The following is a 24331-nucleotide window of genomic DNA, read 5'->3' on the forward strand; positions in this document are numbered from 1 at the left end:
AAGAATTTCACCTTGGTCCTCAGAATCCCACCACGATCAGCCCCAACACCAACCTTCTCCACAATCAACTGATGCTGCACAAGACACAGGGCATCAGCACCCGATGACATTAACAGAAACTTTACATGAACATTGGCAAAAACACCCAAGTCCCTACCCTTGTGTGTTGTTACTTGGTATGCTTGCACTAGAATAAGGGTGAGTGTGAAGGATGGCTAAAGAGATTGGGATGTGATAATTTAGATATAGAGAGAGGGATGGATGGAGGTGCAAGATAAGTTGGTGTGATTAAGGATGTTCAGGAGTAGGGTCGGAAAGACAGAGTGATGGGGATGTGATGAGAGGCACAGCAGGATGAGGTTGAGTGTGGCTTTGCAGTAACGTTTCGTGATCTACTGAGATCATTGAAAGGTTTAGGCCACTGCAGCCAGGTCCTCCTGATGACATCCCTGCTTATGCCCTCCTGTGCAATGTGCAACCAGGTTGCGTTGGTCTCCTGGGGAGGTCTCTTCCACCCACTGGAAGGGAAGGGAACCTCTCTGTATGCTGTGACTCCCTCCACAAGCATATGGAGGGAGTCATGGGAGAGCCTGGGTGCAGCTGTGCACCTTAGTGCAGTGCTTGTCAGTGTTTGCAGCATCTCAATACTGTAGAACACTGACAGCACAACTGTCAAAGTAAATTTGGACATGACCCCTTTAAGGAAACCGGCTGATGACACATCATCAAATGACGTAGTCAGACCCGCTTCTTTTTAATTGGCTGAGAACCTCACTGAGCGGACTTAACAAGCCCAATCATCATAAAATCACTTCAACCAGAGTGGGATGGAGCCAACAGTGAGCTGGGACCTTGCTACAGACCCTGGCTGTACCGGACTCACCAAGGTAGGGGAAATCGCGGCCTATGTAAATTACAGTACTGCAGCAGGGTTCTCCTGGGATACTGGTGTATTGATGGTCCAAGTGGCTTTTTTGGTGGGAATAGGCCTTTTATGGACCACTTTTGAGAAATACAGAAATTCTATTAATGCAGGACTTACAGTTCTCCACAAATTGAATCTTTTATTCTTTTGACATCTGTTAAAATGGAGTACAATCAGATAAAAGCTTGTGAGCATAACCACATATATCTTTGGATCGTAATTTTTAAATTGGACCAACTTATACATGTACTCATTATACACTTCTGGAATTTGCCACTTGGTTGTTGCATTTTATGCAAATTCTGTGTTCGATTTACAGAAATTTGTCACTTCATATTATACACAAGTAAAAACTGCAGGAAAAAGCATACAAATTATGAGATTGGCTTTAATTCAAATTTTACTAACAGACAATAGTTATCTGTGTCTGTTATTTGACCTGCTTTTCATTCTGTCGGTGTATGTGTTATTATTTTGCAACAGTTATGTATTAATTTTGTTAAAATTTCACCCAATAATAGATTTATATCTCTGCTTTCAGCTTGCTCCCTTCCTGGCTGCCCCAACTCCAATAATAGAATCATAGGCCGAGATTCATTTGCATAGTGCCCATTTCTCACTTCAATTTACATTACCAAAACCGTTCATAACTTTCTCTTTCAGATCTCCTCTTAACCTTCTTTATTTGTTCTAATGAAAAGTGCTCCAGTTTCCCGGTTCATTATTAAAGCATCTCATCCATGTCATCAGCTTAGTGAATCTCCTCTGCATCCTCTCCATGGCCTTGACTCCCTTCCTAAAGTATGGTGCCCAAAATTGGACAGATATTCAAACTGCAGCCTAACCAATGATTTGCATAGATTCAGAATGAACTCTTCGCATATGTATTTGATACCTCTATATACAAAACTTAGGATCCTATATGCTTTTATTTTGCAGCTTCCATCAACTTCTCATTCATAGAAACATAGAAACACAGAAAATAAGTGCAGGAGTAGGCCATTCGGCCCTTTGAGCCTGCACCACCATTCAATAAGATCATGGCTGATCATTCACTTCAATATCCCTGTCCTGCTTTCTCTCCATACCCCTTGATCCCTTTAGCCGCAAGAGCCATATCTAACTCCCTCTTGAATACATCTAACAAACTGGCATCAACAACTCTCTGCGGTAGAGAATTCCACAGGTTAACAACTCTCTGAGTGAAGAAGTTTCTCCTCATCTCGGTCCTAAATGGCTTACCCCTTATCCTTAGACTGTGACCCCTGGTTCTGAACTTCCCCAACATCAGGAACATTCTTCCTGCATCTAACCTGTCCACTCCCATCAGAATCTTATATGTTTCTATGAGATCCCCTCTCATTCTTCTAAACACCAGTGAATACAGGCCCAGTCGATCCGGTCGCTCCTCATATGTCAGTCCAGCCATCCTGGGAATCAGTCTGGTGAACCTTCGCTGCACTCCCTCAATAGCAAGAACGTCCTTCCTCAGATTAGGAGACCAAAATTGAACACAATATTCCAGGTGAGGCCTCACTAAGGCCCTGTACAACTGCAGTAAGACCTCCCTGCTCCTATACTCAAATCCCCTTGCTATGAAGGCCAACATGCCATTTGCCTTCTTCACCGCCTGCTGTACCTGCATGCCAACTTTCAATGATTGATGTACCATGACACCCAAGTCTCGTTGCACCACCCCTTTTCCTAATCTGTCGCCATTCAGAGAATATTCTGTCTTTCAGTTTTTGCCACCAAAGTGGATAACCTCACATTTATCCACATTATACTGCATCTGGCATGCATTTGCCTACTGTCCAAATCACCCTGCAGCCTCTTAGCATCCTCATCACAGCTCACACCGCCACCCAGCTTCGTGTCATCTGTAAACTTGGAGATATTACACTCAATTCCTTCATCTAAATCATTGATGTATATTGTAAATAGCTGGGGTTCCAGCACAAAGCCCTGCGGCACCCCACTAGTCAGTGCCTGCCACTCTAAAAAGGACCCATTTATCCCAACTCTCTGCTTCCTGTCTGCCAACCAGTTCTCTATCCACGTCAATACATTACCCCCAATACCATGTGCTTTAATTTTGCACATCAATCTCTTGTGTAGGACCTTGTCAAATGACCGGATCGACTGGGCCTGTATTCACTGGTGTTTAGAAGAATGAGAGGGGATCTCATAGAAACATATTTTCCTTTTCATAAATCCATGCTGACTCGGACCGATCCTGTCACTGCTTTCCAAATGTGCTGCTGTTTCATCTTTAATAATTGATTCCAACATTTCCCCCACTACTGACGTCAGGCTAACTGGTCTATAAATCCCCGTTTTCTCTCTCCCTCTTTTAAAAAGTGGTGTTACATTAGCCACCCTCCAGTCCATAGGAACTGATCCAGAGTCGATAGACTATTGGAAAATGATCACCAATGCATCCACTATTTCTAGGGCCACTTCCTTAAGTACTCTGGGATGCAAACTATCAGGCCCAGGGGATTTATCGGCCTTCAATCCCATCAATTTCCCTAACACAATTTCCTGACTAATATGGATTTCCTTCAGTTCCTGCTTCTCGCTAGACACTCGGTCCCCAATATTTCCAGAAGGTTATTTGTGTCTTCCTTCGTGAAGACAGAACCAAAGTATTTGTTCAATTGGTTTGCCATTTCTTTGTTCTCCATTATAAATCCACCTGATTCTGACTGCAAGGAACCTACATTTGTCTTCACTAAACTTTTTCTCTTCACATATCTATAGAAGCTTTTGCAGTCAATTTTTATGTTCCCAGCAAGCTTCCTCTCATACTCTAATATCCCCCTCCTAATTAAACCTTTAGTCCTCCTCTACTGAATTCTAAATTTCTCCCAGTCCTCAGGTTTGCTGCTTTTTCTGGCCAATTTATATGCCTCTTCCTTGGTTTTAACACTATCCTTAATTTCCCTGGTTAGCCACGGTTGAGCCACCTTCCCCGTTTTATTTTTACTCCAGACAGGGATGTACAATTGTTGAAGTTCATCCATGTGATCTTTAAATGTCTGCCATTGTCTATCCACCGTCAACCCATTTAGTATCATTCGCCAGTCTATTCTAGCCAATTTGCGTCTCATACCATCGAAGTTACCTTTCCTTAAGTTCAGGACCCTAGTCTCTGATTTAACTGTGTCACTCTCCATCTTAATAAAGAATTCCACCATATTATGGTCACTGTTCCCCAAGGGGCCTCGCACAACAAGATTGCTAATTAGTCCTTTCTCATTAAGCATCACCCAGCCTAGGATGGCCAGCCCTCTCGTTGGTTCCTCGACATATTGGTCTAGAAAACCATCCCTAATACACTCCAGGAAATCCTCATCAACCATATTGCTACCAGTTTGGTTAGAACAAATCTATATGTAGATTAAAGTCACCCATGATAACTGCTATACTTTTATTGCACGCATCCCTAATTTCTTGTTTGATGCTGTCCCCAACCTCACTACTACTGTTTGGTGGTCTGTACACAACTCCCACTAGCGTTTTCTACCCTTTGGTATTCCGCATCTCCACCCATATAGAGTCCACATCATCCAAGCTAATGTCCTTCCTTACTATTGCATTAATTTCCTCTTTAACCAGCAACGCTACCCCACCTCCTTTTCCTTTCTGTCTATCCTTCCTGAATATTGAATACACTGGATGTTGAGTTCCCAGCCTTGGTCACCCTGGAGCCATGTCTCCATAAACCCATTTCTATCATAACTTTTATCTGACATCTATGTACCCATTTGTTAGTCGGTCTATGTCTTCCTGAGGCCGCATGTGACCTCTTCACAGTTTACTGCGTTCCCTATTTTTATGTTGCCTGTGAATTTTGATAATGTGCTCCCAAGTCCAGATCATTTCAAAATATGGAGAAGAATAAGGGCCCCAACAATGACCCCTGAAGGAAACCATCGTTTAAGAACATAAGAACATAAGAATTAGGAACAAGAGTAGGCCATCTAGCCCCTCGAGCCTGCTCCGCCATTCAATAAGATCATGGCTGATCTGGTCGTGGACTCAGCTCCACTTACCCGCCCTCTCCCCGTAACCCTTAATTCCCTTATTGGTTAAAAATCTATCTATCTTTGACTTGAAAACATTCAATGAGCCAGCCTCAACTGCTTCCTTTACGTATCCCTCCAGTCCAATAATCATCCATTAACCACTAATTTCTGTTTTCTGTCCTTTAACCAATTTTCAATCCATGTTGCTACTCTTATTTTCTTACCTTGGGGGTGAATTTCCATGGTGCTTTTCCTGATTGTCCATCATAACTTCGGAAGAAGAACTGCGAAACTCTCAAAAAAACAAGCAAAACGTGTTACGGCAGCCAGTGGAAATGCACCCCCATGTGTCTTCATTTTATCAACCATCCTTCCACCTTGCCTTTTGAAAATAAATATGCACAGTACCCATTGCATTTCCTTCATCAATACACGCTGTTATTTCTGGAAGAATTCTATTACATTTGACAGACATGACATGACTTTCCGTGTCAGCTGTGGCTCAGTGGGTAGCTCTCTTGCCTCTGAGTTAGAAGCTTGTGGGTTCAAATGCCACTCCAGGGACTTGAGTACATAAATCTACGCTGACACTGCAGTGCAGTACTGAGGGAGTGTTGCACTGTCGGAGGTGCTGTCTTTTGGATGAGATATTAAACTTAGGCCCTGCCTGCTCTCTCAGGTGGACGTAAAAGTTCCCATGGCACTATTTCGAAGAAGAGCAGGGAAGTTATCCCAGGTGCCCTGGCTAATATTTATCCCTCAATCAAAAAAACAGATTATCTGGTCATTATCACATTGCTGTTTGTGGGAGTTTGCTGTGACAAATTAGCTGCTGTGTCTCCTACATTACAACAGTCACTATACTCCAAAGGTACTTCATTGGCTGTAAAATGCTTTGAGACGTCCAGTGGTCATGAAAGGTGCTATATAAATGCAAGTCTTTCTTTTTTACAACTCTTGTTTGCCCACCCATTTATGCTACTCTACTGTTCAATACCACTGCTCGCTTAGCTATCAAATTCTGTGAGTAGGCTATATTTTAATGCATTTATATGAAAATTGATTTTCATTATTGTTGCACCTTTGTGTTCTGTTTTAACACTACATTCTTATAAAAATAACAACAAATCCTGTTTAATTTTCAGGAGTACTAATGGTTATTTCCCTGCTTACCATTGTACATGGAGCCTTGCGGTGCAATATCCTTGCTATCAAAATCAAGTATGATGAATATGAGGTACAGGTGAAGCCTGCGGCCTACATCTGCATATTTCTATGGAGGAGCTTTGAGATTGCCACAAGAGTTGTTGTGTTGGTCCTTTTCAGTTCTGTGTTGCAGATATGGATCCTTCCTGTTGTTCTTTTGAACCTTTTAACATTTTTTTTCTATCCATGGATATTATTCTGGAACAGTAAATCACCTTTCCCTGAGAACATAGAAAAGACATTTACCAGAGTAGGTACAACAATAGTATTGTGTTTCCTTACATTTCTTTATGCTGGCATTAATATGTTCTGTTGGTCAGCAGTTCAACTCAAGCTAAACGATCCTGATTTAATTAATAAATCCCAGAATTGGTACCGACTAGCTGTGTACTATATGTTAAGATTTATTGAAAATGCTGTTCTTCTTCTCTTATGGTACATCTACAAAACTGATATGTATAGCTATATATGTGCTCCCTTGTTGGTCATGCAGTTGTTAATCGGGTATTGCATAGCAATATTTTTTATGCTTGTGTTTTACCAGTTCTGCCACCCATGCAAAAAGCTTTTCACCTCCAGTATTTCTGAAGGATTATTAGCTTGCATCCATTTTACTTGTTTTATTTGCCATTGTTGCAAATCCTCTGAACCTGCAGAGAAGGCTGGCTTGGAAGTAAACAATGCCAGTGACCATGAACAGGGCACTCAATCTATCAGTGAGCCTCAGGATTAGAAGAACCTTCAAAGTGTAATAGTCGATGTGCAGATGGTCCTTTTTTCGCACGTATCCATTTTGTTTGGACACGGTTCTCACTATAAATTATAAGCTTGTCTTCAGATGAGCCCTGCAGCTTATAATTCCCATGAAAGGTGCTTGTCTTGCAACATTTAAGGTTCTACCTGCTAATAATTTCAGTGAGACATGAGAGTAAACCTTACAAATGCAGGGTCCCAGCATGAAACCTCCCCTGCTAGAAGGACATAGCAGGAAATTGCAGGCACAGTTCACACGATTTTTCATCCATTAATATTAAAGGACAAAAATTAGAGGGGAATGTGACCTCAGTTTCCCAAAATGTATTCCCAGTGGGTGAAAGGTACCCTGTAGCCTAATCCTATATGAAGTGCCACTTCCACCTGCTGCTATTAGCTCATTTGCTTTTTATTGTATAGATCCTTAAGTGTGCAGAACAAAAGTAGAACTGGAGCTGAATGGCAATTAGAATTGAAAATAAATCTTCTCTGCACACTCAGTCAACTTGGATAAATTCGAGCAAATGCAAAGTTTCCCAATTTGTATCTGTGATTATTTTATAAAATGCAGATTTCAAGGCTTCCTTCAGTGAAAAATGCATTCGCCTTGAAACTATCTGCTACAATAGTGGTGTTAGTACATTCATATGATAATCCTCTGTCTGCTATTTTAACAGAAGCCTTAATCTTTATTTTAAATGGTTAATATAGTGGGAACAGGAATATCATACAAAAATAATGACCCTGAAATTCCGAGGAGGGCTTCCCACGAGTAAATCCTGAAAAAATAAAAATAAACTGCGCACTTACCTGGAACTGCTGCGCACGTTGGGACTTCCGATTCACAGGCCTCCTCTCCCAACGACACGCAGCGCGTGCATATCAGAACGTCCGCAGAAGTCACGTGTGCCTGGACACCCAATCACAGGTAAGTATTTTCTCATTCATAGTAATAGGAGATTCGTAAGTTACGAACACAAATTTCCTATTACTATGAATGAGAAACCCCCCAAAACGCACAAACACTATACAAAATATTAAAAAACACCTCACACAATAAACTATTAGAAATTAAAAATGTTACACATGTTTTTTAAATTTAAAAAAGTTAAGGTTAGGGTTTAAAATAAAATTATCTGAGTGGGCAGGGTTTTAACATAAATGTGTTTTTTAATTTTTATTTTAATCATGATGTTCCTATGTTTTTAAACTCTTACGCCTGTAAAAGTAGGTTGCAGGGCAAGATATTTGTAAATATTGGAAATCTTGCCCTGCAAATGTCCTCGCTCCTGCGATACGGAGGATATGTCAAGCCAGAAAGTTGCTACACAGTATAAGTGTTGGTGCAAAAAAGCCAGCATACTTTGGGAATAACCTTGTATCAGTTTTTACGGTAGAGGACATTAACAATATTCCAACAGTGGATAGTCAAGTGGCAATAGTGGGGGGAGGAACTTAACACAATTACAATCACTAAGGAGGTGGTACTCAGTAAGATAATGGGACTAAAGGCAGATAAATCCCCTGGACCTGATGGCTTGCATCCTAGGGTCTTAAGAGAAGTAGCAGCAGGGATTATGGATGCATTGGTTATAATTTACCAAAATTCCCTGGATTTTGGGGAAGCCCCAGCAGATTGGAAAACTGCAAATGTAACGCACCTATTCAAAAAAGGAGGCAGACAAAAAGCAGGAAACTATAGATCAGTTAACCCAACATCTGTGGTTGGAAAAATGTTGGAGTCCATTATTAAAGAAGCAGTAACAGGACATTTGGAAAAGCAAAATTTGGTCAGGCAAAGTCAGCATGGATTTATGAAGGGGAAGTCATGTTTGACAAATTTGCTGGAATTCTTTGAGGATGTAACGAACAGGGTGGATAAAGGGGAACCAGTGGATGTGGTGTATTTGGACTTCCAGAGGCATTTGACAAGGTACCACACAAAAGTTTACTGCACAAGATAAAAGTTCACGGGGTTGGGGATAATATATTAGCATGGATAGAGAATTGGCGAACAAACAGAAAACAGAGTCGGGATAAATGGTTCATTCTCTGGTTGGCAATCAGTAACGAGTGGGGTGCCACAGGGATCAGTGCTGGGACCTCAACTATTTACAATCTATTTTAAGGACTTGGAAGAGGGGACTGAGTGTAACGTAAATAAGTTGGCTGATGATAAAAAGATTGGAGGAAGGGCAATGTGTGAGGAGGATATAAAGAGGCTGCAGGAGGACATAGTCAGGCTAAGTGAGTGGGCAAAAATTTGGCAGATGGAGTATAATGTTGGAAAGTGTGAGGTCATGCACTTTGGCAGAAAAAAATCAAAGAGCAAGTTATTATTTAAATGGTGAAAGATTGAAAAATGCTGCAGTACAGTGGGACTTGGGGGTACTTGTGTATAAACATAAAAGGATAGTATGCAGGTACAGCAAGTGATCAGGAAGGCCAGTGGAATCTTGGCCTGTATTGCAAAGGGGATGGAGCATAAAAGCGGGGAAGTATTGTTACAGCTGTACAGAGTATTGGTGAGGTCACACCTGGAATACTGTGTGCAGTTTTGGTTTCCATTTTTACGAAAGGATATACTTGCTTTGGAGGCAATTCAGAGAAGGTTCACTAGGTTGATCCTGGGGATGAGGGGGTTGACTTATGAGGAAAGGATGAGTAGGCTGGGCCTCTACTCATTGGAATTCAGAAGTCTGAGAGGTGATCTTATCGAAACGTATAAGATTAGGAGGGGGCTTGACAAGGTGGATGCAAAGAGGATGTTTCCACTGGTGGGGGAGACTAGAACTAGAGGGCATGACCTTAGAATAAGGGGCTGCTCATTTAGACCTGAGATGAGGAGAAATGTCTTCTCTCAGAGGGCTGTGAATCTATGGAATTCACTGCCTCAGAGAGCTGTGGGAGTTGGGACATTAAATAAATTTAAGACAGAAATAGATAGTTTCTTGAGCGATGGGGGGATGGGGGGTTATGGGGGAGCAGGTGTGGAAGTGGAGCTGAGTTCATGATCAAATCAGCCATGATCAGATCAGCCATGATCTTATTGAATGGCGGAGCAGGCTTGAAGGGCCTTATGGCCTACTCCTGCTCCTATTTCTTATGTTCTGATGTTCATTACTCTATGTCATATTTTCTGAAATTTGAATATCAGAATTCAAATCCCAGCCAAATTAACATTTCTTATCCACAAATACAGCATTTGAAAATAACCAGCGATATACGGGTGAATTATTTTACCAGAAAAAAACGGGTGGGTTTGGAGTATGGGGGTAGTTAAATTGTTAAAAATCTGACCTGAACCCACCTCCAACCCACCCGTTTCCACATTTAACGGAGGTGGGATGGTGGTGGGGCGCAGGGCAGGGGCGGGCAGCCAACCCGTTCTGAAGGAGGAACATCAATTTAAATATAATGAGGCTGGAAGCCTCTTCTTTAACCTCCATTTTGTTTTTAACTGCATCTGGTTAGATAAAACCTGGTGGTTACAGCAAGGCGGGGGCTGCTGCGTCCAGGAGGTACATGGCTTTAAACCTACCTCCTGGTTTGGGGCCCTGCCTAGCCCACCCCCTGCGATCGGCGAACTCCTCACGAAGCCGTCGAACACCTTCCCGGAGTCTGTTCCCCTCCACCCCAACCCCGATAATCCTCCGGTGGCCAGCCATGATTTGTTGCTTCCGCCACTGCCCACACCCCCCCCGCCCGGTACTTCGACAGCCCTGAACTCTTGCTTCCCAACCCCACCCAATCCCTCCTCTGTGCGGCCTAGTGCTGTAGGCCTACCCACCCACAGCCAGCCGGCCTCTCCATCTGGCTGGTTGCAGGTGGGAAACAGAGCCTTCAGATGAAAATCAGGCCCTGCTGTTAAAAGTCATCAGGAAACCCGTTCTCTCGTGTTTTCTGCCCGCACCGGAGCCCCCCACCTACCCCAACCAACCTTCCCCATGCAAATCCAGCCCATAATCTTGAAAGATTTATGCGTTTCTTAAAATTAAGTTCCAGGCAGTTAACTGCCTTCTGTTTAAATATGCGTAGATCTTGTCCGTTCCAAATTAACCAAATTACATTGTGGAATACTGGCCATTCTTTTTAAAATTGCGGTTAGGTCTTTTCTGCTATGTAGATTTATGAAACCAATTTCTTTTTTTTTCACTCCAAATTTCTCCACTCCTTCTGAAGGAATTGATCCCCGTTTCTGTGGTGTGGTTCCACGTCAGGTGTCACCCCCTAATACCTTACCAAAAGTGGTCATTAGTTACATGGCAGTGAGAATCAGCAGGCTAAGCCCAATCCTTTCATCTGGCATCAATGCACACTTCCAGCAGGATATGTGAAGAGAAAAAGATTCGTGAAGACAAACGTAGGTCCCTTGCAGTCAGATTCAGGTGAATTTATAATGGGGAACAAAGAAATGGCAGACTAATTGAACAAATACTTTAGTTCTGTCTTCACAAAGGAAGACACAAATAATTTTTCGGAAATACTAGGGGACCGAGGGTCTAGTGAGAAGGAGGAACTGAAGGAAATCCTTATTAGGCGGGAAATTATGTTCGGGAAATTGATGGGATTGAAGGCCGATAAATCTCCAGGGCCTGATAGTTTGCATCCCAGAGTACTTAAGGAAGTGGCCCTAGAAATAATGGATGCATTGGTGATCATTTTCCAACAGTCTATCGACTCTGGATCAGTTCCTATGGACTGGAGGGTAGCTAATGTAACACCACTTTTTAAAAAAGGAGGGAGAGAGAAAACGGGGAATTATAGACCGGTTAGCCTGACATCGGTAGTGGGGAAAATGTTGGAATCAATTATTGAAGATGAAATAGCAGTGCATTTGGAAAGCAGTGACAGGATCGGTCCAAGTCAACATGGATTTATGAAAGGGAAATCATGCTTGACAAATCTTCTAGAATTTTTTGAGGATGTAACTAGTCGAGTGGACAAGGGAGAACTAGTGGATGTGGTGTATTTGGACTTTCAAAAGGCATTTGACATGGTCCCACACAAGAGATTGGTGAGCAAAATTAAAGCATATGGTATTGGGGCAATGTATTGGCGTGGATAGAGAACTGCTTGGCAGACAGGAAGCAGAGAGTTGGGATAAACGGGTCCTTTTCAGAATGGCAGGCAGTGACTAGCAGGGCTCAGTGCTGGGACCCCAGATATTTACAATATACATCAATGATTTAGATGAAGGAATTGAGTGTAATATCTCCAAGTTTGCAGATGACACTAAGCTGGGTGGTGGTGTGAGATGTGAGGAGGATGTTAAGAGGCTGCAGGGTGACTTGGACAGGTTAGGTGAGTGGGCAAATGCATGGCAGATGCAGTATAATGTGGATAAATGTGAGGTTATCCACTTTGGTGGCAAAAACAGGAAGGCAAATTATCATTTGAATGGCGACAGATTAGGAAAAGGGGAGGTGCAGCAAGACCTGGGTGTCATGGTACATCAGTCATTGAAAGTTGGCATGCAGGTACAGCAGGCTGTGAAGAAGACAAATGGTATGTTGGCCTTCATAGCTAGGGGATTTGAGTATTGGAGTAGGGAGGTCTTACTGCAATTGTACAGGGCCTTAGTGAGGCCTCACCTGGAATATTGTGTTTAGTTTTGGTCTCCTAATCTGAGGAAGGATGTTCTTGCTATTGAGGGAGTGCAGCGAAGGTTCACCAGACTGATTCCCGGGATGGCAGGACTGACATATGAGGAGCGACTGGATCGACTGGGCCTGTATTCACTGGAGTTTAGAAGAGTGAGAGGGGATCTCGTAGAGACATATAAAATTCTGACGGGACTGGACAGGTTAGATGCAGGAAGAATGTTCCCGATGTTGGGGAAGTCCAGAACCAGGCTTCACAGTCTAAGGGTAAGGAGTAAGCCATTTAGGACTGAGATGAGGAGAAACTTCTTCACTCAGAGAGTTGTTAACCTGTGGAATTCTCTACCGCAGAGAGTTGTTGATGCCAGTTCATTAGATATATTCAAGAGGGAGTTAGATATGGCCCTTACGGCTAAAGGGATCAAGGAGTATGGAGAGAAAGCAGGAAAGGGGTACTGAGGTGAATGATCAGCCATGATCTTATTGAATGGCGGTGCAGGCTCGAAGGTCCGAGTGGCCTACTCCTGCACCTATTTTCTATGTTCCTATGTTTCTTTGTCAGTGTTTGACGGTCAGAGCTGCGAACTTGATGATTCTTTCACCGTTCAATAACCAGGGCACTGAGGCCGATTGTGGTATCCACATTGCCACCCAACTGAGAATCCCAAACAGTGCAGTTCACATTCTGGTTCTTGATATAAACACATTCAGAGCTGGATTTACATTTTTATGGCCAGGTGCAAAGCATGTCCTGGGCAGAGCTGGGTCCCCTGCACCGAAAAGCATGGCCCCAGCTAAGTGATGTGCTTTCAATTTAAAAATAAATCCCCCTCCTATCTTTGGGAAATCAGGCTGCTGAGCCCTTTTCCTGCCCCCATACATCGATGACCTTGCAGGGGTGGATGCAGGCTTACTCTTTGTTCTCATGACACAGATTGTTTAGGGAAAATCCATGACAGTGCAGGCTGTATACAGTCTATTGGAAGGAAAATGCTTAATGGGCTGAATTGTCTTTTCAAATTTTAACACTAAGTTGATGAACCACCTACTAAAGCTGAATGAATAGGAAATGTAAAACTTGCGAATGTTTTCACTGTAGCTTTAGATGTTATAAACCTCAGTCAATAGGATAAAGATTAGTGAACTGAGTGTACTTGTTTGGTAAAGTGAATCATTATATGGTTCCTTGATAGCAAAATAGAGGACGGAGTTTGAGTCTCATAATGCACTAAAGCCTGTTTAGCATACTCATTAAAATGTGAACGCCCCATTAGAACATATAAGTATTAAACATGGCAAAGTTTTTCAAAACCCAGGCAAGCAATGTCTAAAAAAGAAAGATTTTGTAACTTCAGTATATGCTGGTGAGTAGGAAAAAAATACAGTTAAATAACTTGAAAATTAAGTGTATACATTTCTTTGGGACATTTTACAGATAATAATTGACTGCATCAAAATTTAATCCAACTTGAGGATTTCTTTATTAAGCTGTTTGGTATCCCCGCATATCTATTTGCTTTGTGTGTGGGAGAGAAATTAGAAAAGGGCTAGCATTTACTTCACATGCAAAACACCTAACATGAATGTTAAGAACAACACCAGAGTGGCAGCCTAATAGCTTGATAGTTGATCTCTTGACTGGTCATCAAGTTTTCCTGGGTTCAACTTGCCTCTCACTATGTGTGTCCTGAATTGGATTTTATAAGTCAGATAGCTGGATGGAATGCCTCTTAACATGCCCTATGTCTGATACAAGGAAAAACTGATGCACACAGCCTTTCACTTGAGGTTAGGAATGTGTTAACAAATTAGAATAAATCACATGAATTAATATTGAAAGAAAAAAGGTTGTAAACGTTTGCACATTAATTCCAATAATATTGTAATTATCAGAAAAATTATTTATAATTTCAAATGACTAAAATCTGTATTGGAATGAGTGCATGATGTATTAACTACTTCAGGACTAAGGCACCTTAACTGGGTATTGATGAGAAGCATGTCCATAAACATTTGAGAAAATATACTATTTCAAAGACAAAAATAGAATCTTGTAAATATTTGCAATGGAAAGAAGAGTCATGACTACTGAATGAAGCCTGTATATATTAATAGTAATTTTTTTAAGAATATGTCTTGTGTTTCCAATGGAACTAAAACAGTTGCTTCATTTTATGGATATTTGACAATTGTAGCCGTAATGTAAAATAAATGGATGCATAGAAACAGCAGTTTTGTATTTTAAGGTGCATTATTTGAATACACTTTATGTAAAAATAAATTGAGTACTTAAACCCTGCAGCAGCACACAAGGCCCCCCGACCCCACATCCCACCCCCACCACCCCCACCACCATCATAAATGGTGAGCTTCCAATCAGTGGTGTTCACCGGGATTATTCAAGTTAGGATAGCTGTGGAAACTGTAGTAGGATCAGCCTATTTGACTTCATATTGCCTGAGAATAAAAATATCATGAGTCCAGCGTAATATCCACTGGCTTGCGAAATTTTCCAGCCTCGTATACCACACATCCTCTACACAGTTATGAATTGATTCCTTTCTATTAACATGCCTACTGGAATTTCAACTGGAGTCACTCCCTGAACATTGAGGAACCTTGCCATTCTGTAAAATATTAACTGTTCCTGCTGCTGTTTTCTGCTGAACACGATACGTTGTTCAGTATTGGCATTTAGGGCCTGTCAACCGGCCCCTGTAATGTCACTTGCTGCTTTAAAGAAGTCAATGTCAAATCATATTGGTCCTTCACATTGTGATTTGGCGTCAAATGTTAATATTATTGTTCTCTTTACAGCAACTAGTAGAGCAGCACTAATTGTGAACCAGCTGCAGTTGTAGCTAGAACAGTTCCTAATCCAACACTGTGGGCCCAAAATTCCACATGGACTTTTTTTGGCGCAGTTGTAGAGGTATGTCGGATTTTTTAGTGGCCCAACTGCGCAAAAAAAAGTTCCAAGTTTCGCCGTAATAAATTTTGAATTTGGAATGGCGCAGATTGTCCTTAAGCTCTCTGTGGGTGGAGCTTAAGGTCTGTGGCAAAAACTGATGTTGCCAGGGTAACAAGGGATGCACTGAAGGGCTGAGCCTGGAAATTGAAACATACGCAAGATGCAGCAAGATAGAAGCAATTATAGAGCCCCATTGCCGCTCCTATCCTGAGCCGAAAGGCCCCTCGCCCGCTGCTGGTGCCACTCCTATCGCCAGCCGAATGCCCCTCCCTGCCCCCGGGGTGCCATTGAATGCCCCCCACCCCCGGTGCTGCTGCTATCCCGAATGCCCCCGCCCCCGGTGCCACTGCTATCCCGGGCCAAATGCCCCCTGCCCCCGGTGCCACTTTAAGCACTATGTGTGCAACGGTTGCAGAACAATGGGACACCTCCAACGAATGTGCAGGCGAGCTGCAAACCCTGCAAACCACCACGTTGCAGAGAAAGATCGATCTACAGTGGATCAGGCTGAATTGGAGACTCATACTGAGGAGGCAGAAGTGTACACACATTCACTGCGAAATGTCCACCAATAATGTTGAAAGTTGAACTGAACGGCATTCCAGTATCTATGGAGCTGGACACGGGGGCAAGTCAGTCCACAATGAGTAAAAAGACCTTCGACAGGCTGTGGGGAAATAAGGCACACAGACCCAAACTCACCCCCATTCATACAAACTAGGGACTTACACCAAGGAACTAATCCCTGTAATTGGCAGTGCAGAAGTAAAAATCTCCGACGACAGAGCAGTACACGAACTCCCGCTGAGGATTGTACCAGGGGATGGCCCCACGTTGCTTGGCAGAAGCTGGCTGGGAAAAATCCACTGGAACTGGAACGACATCCGAGCGCTTTCGTCCGTCCACGACGCTTCATGTGCCCAGGTTCTGAGCAAGTTCCCATCGTTGTTCGAGCCAGGCATTGGAAGCTTCTTGGGGCGAAAGTGTAGATCCATTTGGTTCCCGGTATGCGACACATCCACCACAAGGCCCGAGCGGTACCATACATGATGCATGAAAAAATGGAAATTGAGCTGGACAGGCTGCAGTGTGAAGGCATCATCGCACCGATGGAATTCAACGACTGGGCCAATCCGATTGTCCCGATACTCAAGGAGGATGGCACAGTTAGAATTTGTAGGGACTATAAAGTAACGATTAACCGTTTTTTGCTGCAGGACCAGTATCCGCTACCCAAGGCAGACGACCTATTTGTGACCCTGGTTGGAGGGAAGACATTCACCAAGCTGGACCTGACTTGGCCTTCATGACGCAAGAGCTGGAGGAGTCTTCGAAAGGCCTCACCTGCATCAACACGCACAAAGGTCTGTTTATCTACAACCGGTATCCGTTCTGGATTTGGTTGGCCACGGCGATCTCCCAGCGGAACATGGAGAGCCTGCTAAAGTATGTTCCTTGTCTTCCAGGATGACATATTGGTTACAGGTCGGGGCACCATGAAGAATCTGGAAGAGGTTCTTAGTCGGTTGGATCGCATGGGGCTCAGGTTAAAATGTTCAAAGTGTGTTTTCCTGGCACAGGATGTCGAATTCTTGGGAAAGAGAATCGCAGTAGACGGCATCAGACCCACCGACGCTAAGACAGAGGCCATCAAGAACGCACTGCGACCACAGAATGCGATGGAGCTGCGGTCATTCCTGCGACTCCTTAATTATTTCGGTAATTTCCTACCTGGGTTAAGCACCCTGCTAGAACTCCTACATGTGCCACTGTGCAAGGGAGACGACTGGGTATCGGGGAATTCACAAGAGGCTGCCTTTAAGAAAGCCAGAAATCTGTTGTGTTCTAACAAACTGCTTGTCCTGTATAACCCTTGTAAACGATTAGTGTTAGCTTGCGATGCGTCGTCATACGGGGTCGGGTGTGTGCTACAACGGGCTAACGAATCGGGGATTTTGCAACCGGTCGCTTATGCGTCCAGGAGTTTGTCCCAGGCCGAAAGGGCCTACAGCATGATTGAAAAAGAGGCTCTGGCATGCATTTACGGGGTAAAAAAAATGCACCAGTATTTATTTGGCCTCAAGTTTGAGCTTGAAACTGACCACAAGCTGCTCATATCGCTGTTCTCTGAGAGCAAAGGGATTAACACCAATGCCTCTGCCCGCATCCAAAGAAGGGCGCTCATGCTGTCGGCATACAACTATGTAATCCGCCACAGACCGGGCACAGAGAACTGCGCAGATGCTCTCAGTCGGCTGCCATTGCCCACCACCGGGTTGGAAATGGCACAGCCAGCGGACTTGCTCATGGTCATGGTGGCATTCGAGAGCAAGAAGTCCCCCGTTATGGCCCGCCAGATCAGGACCTGGACCAGCCAGGATCTTTTACTGTCCTTGGTAAAAAACTGTGTCCTCCATGGAAGCTGGTCCGGTGTCCCAGTGGAGATGCAGGAGGCGATTAAGCCATTCCACAGACGCAAAGACGAGTTGTCCCTGCAGGCGGACTCTCTATTGTGGGGCAATCGTGTGGGCTTGCCCAAGAAAGGCAGAGACACATTCATATGTGAACTGCACACTACCCACCCAGGCATCGTAATGATGAAAGCCATAGCCAGATCCCATGTGTGGTGGCCCGGCATCTCAGCTGAGCAATGCACCCAGAGAGGCACCGCTAAGTTTGTGGTTGTGGCCATCCAAACCGTGGTCGAGGATCCATGTAGACTATGCGGGCCCATTCCTAGGCAAAATATTTTTGGTTGTCGTGGAGGCTTACTCAAAATGGATTGAATGTGCAATAATGTCTGTAAGCACGTCCACAGCCACCAACGAAAGCCTACGAGCCATGTTTGCCACGCACGGCTTGCCTGATGTCCTAATCAGCGACAATGGGCCGTGCTTCACCAGTGCTGAATTCAAAGAATTCATGACCCGCAATGGGATCAAACATGTCACATCTGCCCCGTTCAAGCCCACATCCAACGGCCAGGCAGAATGGGCAGTTCAGACCATCAAGCAAAGCTTGAAACGTATGTCGGAAGTCTCCCTGCAGATCTGGTTGTCCCGAGTACTGCTCAGTTACCGCACCAGACCTCACTCACTCACCGGGATTCCCCCAGCTGAGCTGCTCATGAAAAGGGTGTTTAAAACAAGGCTCTCTCTTGTCCACCCTGATCTCCATGATCACGAGGAGGGCGAGCGGCATCAACAAACTGTGTACCATGACCGCGCAAATTTGTCCCGCGATATTGAGATCAATGATCCTGTGTTTGTGCTCAATTATGGACATGGTCCCAAATGGCTCGATGGCACAGTCACAGCCAAAGAGGGGAGTAGGATGTTTCAGGTCAAATTGGCCAATGGACAAAGGCACAGAAAACATTTGGACCAAATCAAATTGCGGTTCACCAACAGCTGCAAACAACCCGAAGAAGACGCCACCAACTTTGACTCTCCAACACACACACAAGTGGCAACTGACATCATGGTTGACCACGAAACTGAACTCATCATCCTCAGCAGCCCGGCAAGGCCGGCTGCCCAACAGCCCAGTGAAGAGCTGACCAACCCACCCACAACCCGCATTTGTACCGAGATGATCGACAAGGGAGCATAAAGCCCCAGATCGTCTCTCCTTGTAAATAAGTGTACTGTTGACTTCACGGGAGAGTAATGTTATGTATTTAACCCTTTGTAACTTGTACAACACCTGACCACCAGAAGGCCCACCTGTTGGAGTCCCAAGGGATCCCAGCATCCCTTGGGATCACAGTATATAAGCAGGCCACCCACGTGGTACCTGCACTCTGGAATCTTATTAAAGGAGCTAAGGTCACACTTGCTCAGTACACACAGTACTCAGCCTCACCCTTTATTATGAGTGTAACACTTCTAATGGTAATGCAGTCATTTGCAACAACGTTAACAACTTCAACAATGGCCCTTTTGTACTTAATCTGGACAAACAAAATTTATTCTGCGGAAATCCTGCTTTGAGATTCATTTTTGCTGGAGTGAAGAGAAACCAGAGGATTGTACATTTGACATATGGTCTACACAATCTTGCTAATCCAAGATCAACATAGGAAGAAGAAATACGGGGCTTGTGACTCTGTATACCAAGATATTGGCCATATCATTTACCCATCAAATCAATATGGGCAGCTGATTTTGATGGAGGTCTGCTTTTCGAATTTTTACACCATCTGGTCCATCTCACCTGTGTTGGCTTTCTAAAACAGCTAGTCACTAGGGCTGTCAATTAATCACAGTTAACTTGCGCAGTTAAAGAGCTAATACTTATGGCGATTAATTTTTTAATTCACATTAATCTTGAAAATCATGCGGAGAGCAAGGAACATGGCGAGGGCAGGAATGGAATAAAGGGAGGGAAAGCCTAACTCACTGCCTGAAAGAGTGGTAGAGGCAGAAAACTTCATAGCATTTAAAAAGTTTTTGGATATGCAGATAAAGTGGCATAACCTACAGGGCTACAGACCAAGAGCTGGAAAATGGGATCAGTCTGGATATCTTTTTCAGCCAGCACAGATACAATGGGCTGAATTGCCTCCTTCTGTGCCATAAATTTCTATGATTTTCTGCAGGCAACAGGGCGAGAACAGGATCTGGGATGGGAATGCCTGAGAGGAGGGAGCAAGGCAAGGGGAGGAATGGGATAAATGAATGAAAGCCTGAGAGAGGAATCAGCAGGACGAGGCCAGGAATGGGAAAGCTTGAGTCATTTAGAAGCATAAGAACATAAGAAATAGGAACAGGAGTAGGCCATTCAATAAGATCATGGCTGATCTGATCTTGGCCTCAACTCCACTTCCCTGCCCACTCCCCACAACCATTGACTCCCTTATCATTCAAAAATTTGTCTATTTCCACCTTAAATATATTCAATGACACAGCCTCCACAGCTCTCTGAGGTAGAGAATCCCAAAGAGTCCCGATCCTCTGAGAGAAGAAATTCCTCCCCATTTCCGTTTTAAATGGGCGACCCCTTATTCTGAAACTATGCCCCCTAATTCAAGATTCCCCCACGAGGGAAAATATCCTCTCTGCATCTACCCTGTCAAGCCCCCTCAGAATCATACGTTTCAATAAGATCACCTCTCATTCTTCTAAACTCCAAGGAGTACAGGCCCAACCTGCTCAACCTTTCTTCATATGACAACCCCTTCATCTCAGGAATCAACCTCATGAACCTTCTCTGAACTGACTCCAATGCAAGTATATCCCTCCTTAAATAAGGAGACCAAAACTGTACCAGGTGCAGTCTCACCAACGCCCTGTACAGTTGTAGCAGGATTTCCCTACTTTTATACTCCACCCCCCTTGCAATAAAGACCAACATTTGCCTTCCTAATTATTTGCTGTACCTGCATGCTAAACTTTTGTGTTTCATGTACAAGGACCCCACTGTACCTCAGCTTTTTGTAATCTCTCCCCATTTAAATAATAATTTGCTTTTTTATTTTTCCCACCAAAGTGGATAACCTCATATTTTCCCACATTATACTCCCATCTGCCAAATTTTTGCCCACTCACTGAGCCTATCTATATCCCTTTGCAGATTCTTTGCGTCCTCCACACAACTTGCTTTCCCACCTATCTTTGTATCATCAGTAAATTTGGCAACAATACATTTGGTCCCTTCATCCAAGTCATTAATATAGATTTAAATAGTTGAGGCTCCAGCACTGATCCCTGTGGCACCCCACCAGTTACAGTTTGCCAACCTGAAACTGACCTATTTATCATGACTCTCTATTTTCTGGTAGTTAGCCAATCCTCTGTTGAAGCAGTCCTGCCACATCGAGTCTTGAATGATAGTGGACAATTAAACAGCTAATGGGAGGAGAAAGCTCCATCAAAAATCCTCAACAATGGCGGAGTCCAGCACGTGAGTGCAAAAGACAAGGCTGAACCATTTGCAACCATCTTCAGCCAGAAGTGCTGAGCGAATGATTCATCTTGACCTCATCCTGACGGTCCCATCAACACAGAAGCCAACCTTCAGCCAATTCGATTCACTCCACGTGATAGCAAGAAACGGCACTGAATACAGCAAAGGTTATGGGCCCTGACAACACCACGGCTCTGTGCTGAAGACTTGTGCTCCAGAACTAGCCTCGCCTCTAGCCAAGCTCTTCCAGTACAGCTACAACATTGGCATTTACCCGACAAAGTGGAAAACTGCCCAGGTATGTCCTGTCCACAAAAAGCAGGAAAAATCCAATCCAGCCAATTATCACCCCATCAGTCTACTCGCAATCATTAGCAAAGTGATGGAAGGTGTCGTCGAGAATGCTTACCAATAACCCGTTCACCAAAGCTCAGATTGGGGTCCGCCAGGACCACTCAGCTCCAGACTTCATTACAGCCTTGGTCCAAACATGACAAAACAGCAGAATTGCAGAGGTGAGGTGAGAGTGACTGCCCTTGACATCAAGGCAGCATTTGACCGAATGCAGCATCAAGGAGTCCTCATGAAATTGAAGTCAATGGGAATCATGGTAAAAACTCTCCACTAGCTGGAATAATACTTAGCACAAAAGAAGATGATTGTTGGAAGCCAATCATCTCAGCCTCAGGACATTGCTGTAGGAATTCCTCAGGGCGGTGTCCTAGGCCCAACCATCTTCAGCTATTTCATCAATGACCTCCCCTTCACCATGAGGTCAGAAGTGGGGATGTATGACTGTACAGTGTTCAGTTCCATTCGCAACTCCTCAGATAACTCCAGGCTGTAACGTGCTCAGCCACCTCACTCCAGATACTTCTGCAATCCGGAGACGCTGGCATTTGTCTCCCTCCAGGCTGGAGTGCATTCCAGCGACTCTCCAGCAAAGCATCAAGGGCAGCGATGGAGAAGAGGGTAGAAAGCTGGCATGCTCCTTGCTCCTCCATTTTTGCGCTCTGAAGCCCCTGTGAACCTTGAACTGTGCATGCGCGAACTTCAGTTGCTGCACTTTTAAGACTCGGCTGTTCCCAAGGTCTGACTCGGAGTACCGCGTGTGCACAATGGGTCCGCCAAATTTACCGACCGAACTTTGGTTATGGCACCCCAGCTCTGGTGTACAATAGCTGATTTAGCGCCCCGTGTCAGCTCATTGCCCAATTTTGACGAATTTCTGGGTGGAGGGCGCAAACCTTTTCAAGGCGATAAAATTACCGCTCTGCCTGCATTACCGCCCCAAATGAGGCACGACCGAGTTTCCACTCCATGCTGTTCCCATGCACCTGCTGCCATTGTCCCTCTAGATGGTAGAAGTCGTAGGTTCCACTTCCCTGCCCGCTGATAACCGCACTTCTGTTGCTTTGTGCTTACAGTTGATAAGCCAGAAGAGCAGCCTGCCTGCCTGTCAACCTACGTCTTCAGACGCCGAGGAAGATAAGGAGGAGGAGGTGCTGATCAGAGTGCTGGCACAGCGCGACATGTCCTCATTGGGAGCAAATGGGGAGACCACCTCGGTGGAAGAGGCTATTTTCCCAGGGTTGCATGAAGCTGAGGCTCCTGGCCCGAGTGGCCTGCTACCATGCCCAGTATGAGGGCAAGCTCAGGGGGCAGCTCTCCAAAGCGTAAGTGGGCCCATAAGTCCTGCTCACAGACAGGCAGATAAGGACCTGGATGTGGAGGCTATATCCAGTGAGTCAATGCAGATGCACTGCGAGCTCATCGGTGCATTGGCGAGGATCCCGCTGAGTGTCGATGAACTTGCATTGAATGTGGTGGAAGCCACCTCGACCTTGACATTTGCGGATCGGGAGCGCATCGGGCCCATTCTTGGTTGATTGCCAAAGATTTCCAAAGATTCACAACCCTCTGAGAGAAGAAATTCCTCCGCATTTATTTGTATCAGTCTTCACGGTAGAGGACACTGAAAACATCCCAATAATTGATAATCAAGGAGCTATTGCGGCGAGGGTGGGGGGGGAAGTGGGGGGGAGGGGACTTAAAACAATCACTATCACTAGAGATAAAATACTAGTCAAACTAATGGGACTAAAGGTGGACAAGTCCACTGGACCTGATGGCCTGCAACCTAGGATATTAAAAGAAGTGGCTGCAGAGATAGTGGATGCATTGGTTGTAATCTACCAAAATTCCCTGAATTCTGGAGATGTCCCAGCAGACGGGAAAACTGCAAATATAACACCTCAATTTAAGAAAGGAGGGAGACAGAAAGCAGGAAAGTATAAACCTGTTAGCCTAACACTTGTCATTGGGAAAATGCTGGAGTCCATCATTAAGGAAGTAGTAGAAAATCATAATGCAGTCAAGCAGAGTCAGCATGATTTTATGAAAGGGAAATCATGTTTGACAAATCTGCTGGAGTTCTTTGATGATGTAACGAGCAGAGTGGATAAAGGAGAACAAGTTGATGTCGAATATTTGGATTTCCAGAAAGCATTCGATAAGGTGCCACACAAAAGATTACTGTACAAGATAAGAGCTCAGGGGTTGGGGGTAATATATCAGCATGGATAGAGGATTGGCTAATTAACAGAAAACAGAGAGTCGGGATAAATGGGTCATTTTCAGGTTGGCAAACGGTAACTCGTGAGGTGCCATAGGAATCAGTGCTGGGGCCTCAACTATTTACAATTTATATTAATGACTTGGATGAAGGGACCGAGTGTAATGTAGCCAAATTTGCTGATGATACAAAAATAGGTGGAAAAACAAATTGTGAGGAGGACACAAAGAATCTACAAAAGGATATAGATAGGCTCAGTGAGTGGGCAAACATTTGGCAGATGGACTATAATGTGGGAAAATGTGAGGTTATCCACTTTGGTGGGAAAAATAAAAAAGCAAATTATTATTTAAATGGGAA

General features: G+C 44.2%; 1 protein-coding gene across 1 annotated transcript in view; it reads left to right on the forward strand.

Annotated features, from left to right (window-relative positions):
• Positions 1-23042, forward strand: part of xk (X-linked Kx blood group (McLeod syndrome)) — a 50975-nt gene extending 27933 nt beyond the window's left edge. Inside the window, exons 3-7 of the mRNA XM_070892700.1 lie at positions 6102-6878; positions 7764-7843; positions 16956-17208; positions 22310-22368; positions 22824-23042. Of these exons, the coding sequence (XP_070748801.1) occupies positions 6102-6878; positions 7764-7843; positions 16956-17208; positions 22310-22368; positions 22824-23042 (1388 nt within the window). The remainder of the gene's footprint in view (positions 1-6101; positions 6879-7763; positions 7844-16955; positions 17209-22309; positions 22369-22823) is intronic.
• The last annotated feature ends 1289 nt before the right edge of the window (positions 23043-24331 follow it).

This window comes from Pristiophorus japonicus, chromosome 11, assembly GCF_044704955.1.
Source record: "Pristiophorus japonicus isolate sPriJap1 chromosome 11, sPriJap1.hap1, whole genome shotgun sequence".
Classification (NCBI taxonomy): Eukaryota; Metazoa; Chordata; class Chondrichthyes; family Pristiophoridae; genus Pristiophorus; species Pristiophorus japonicus.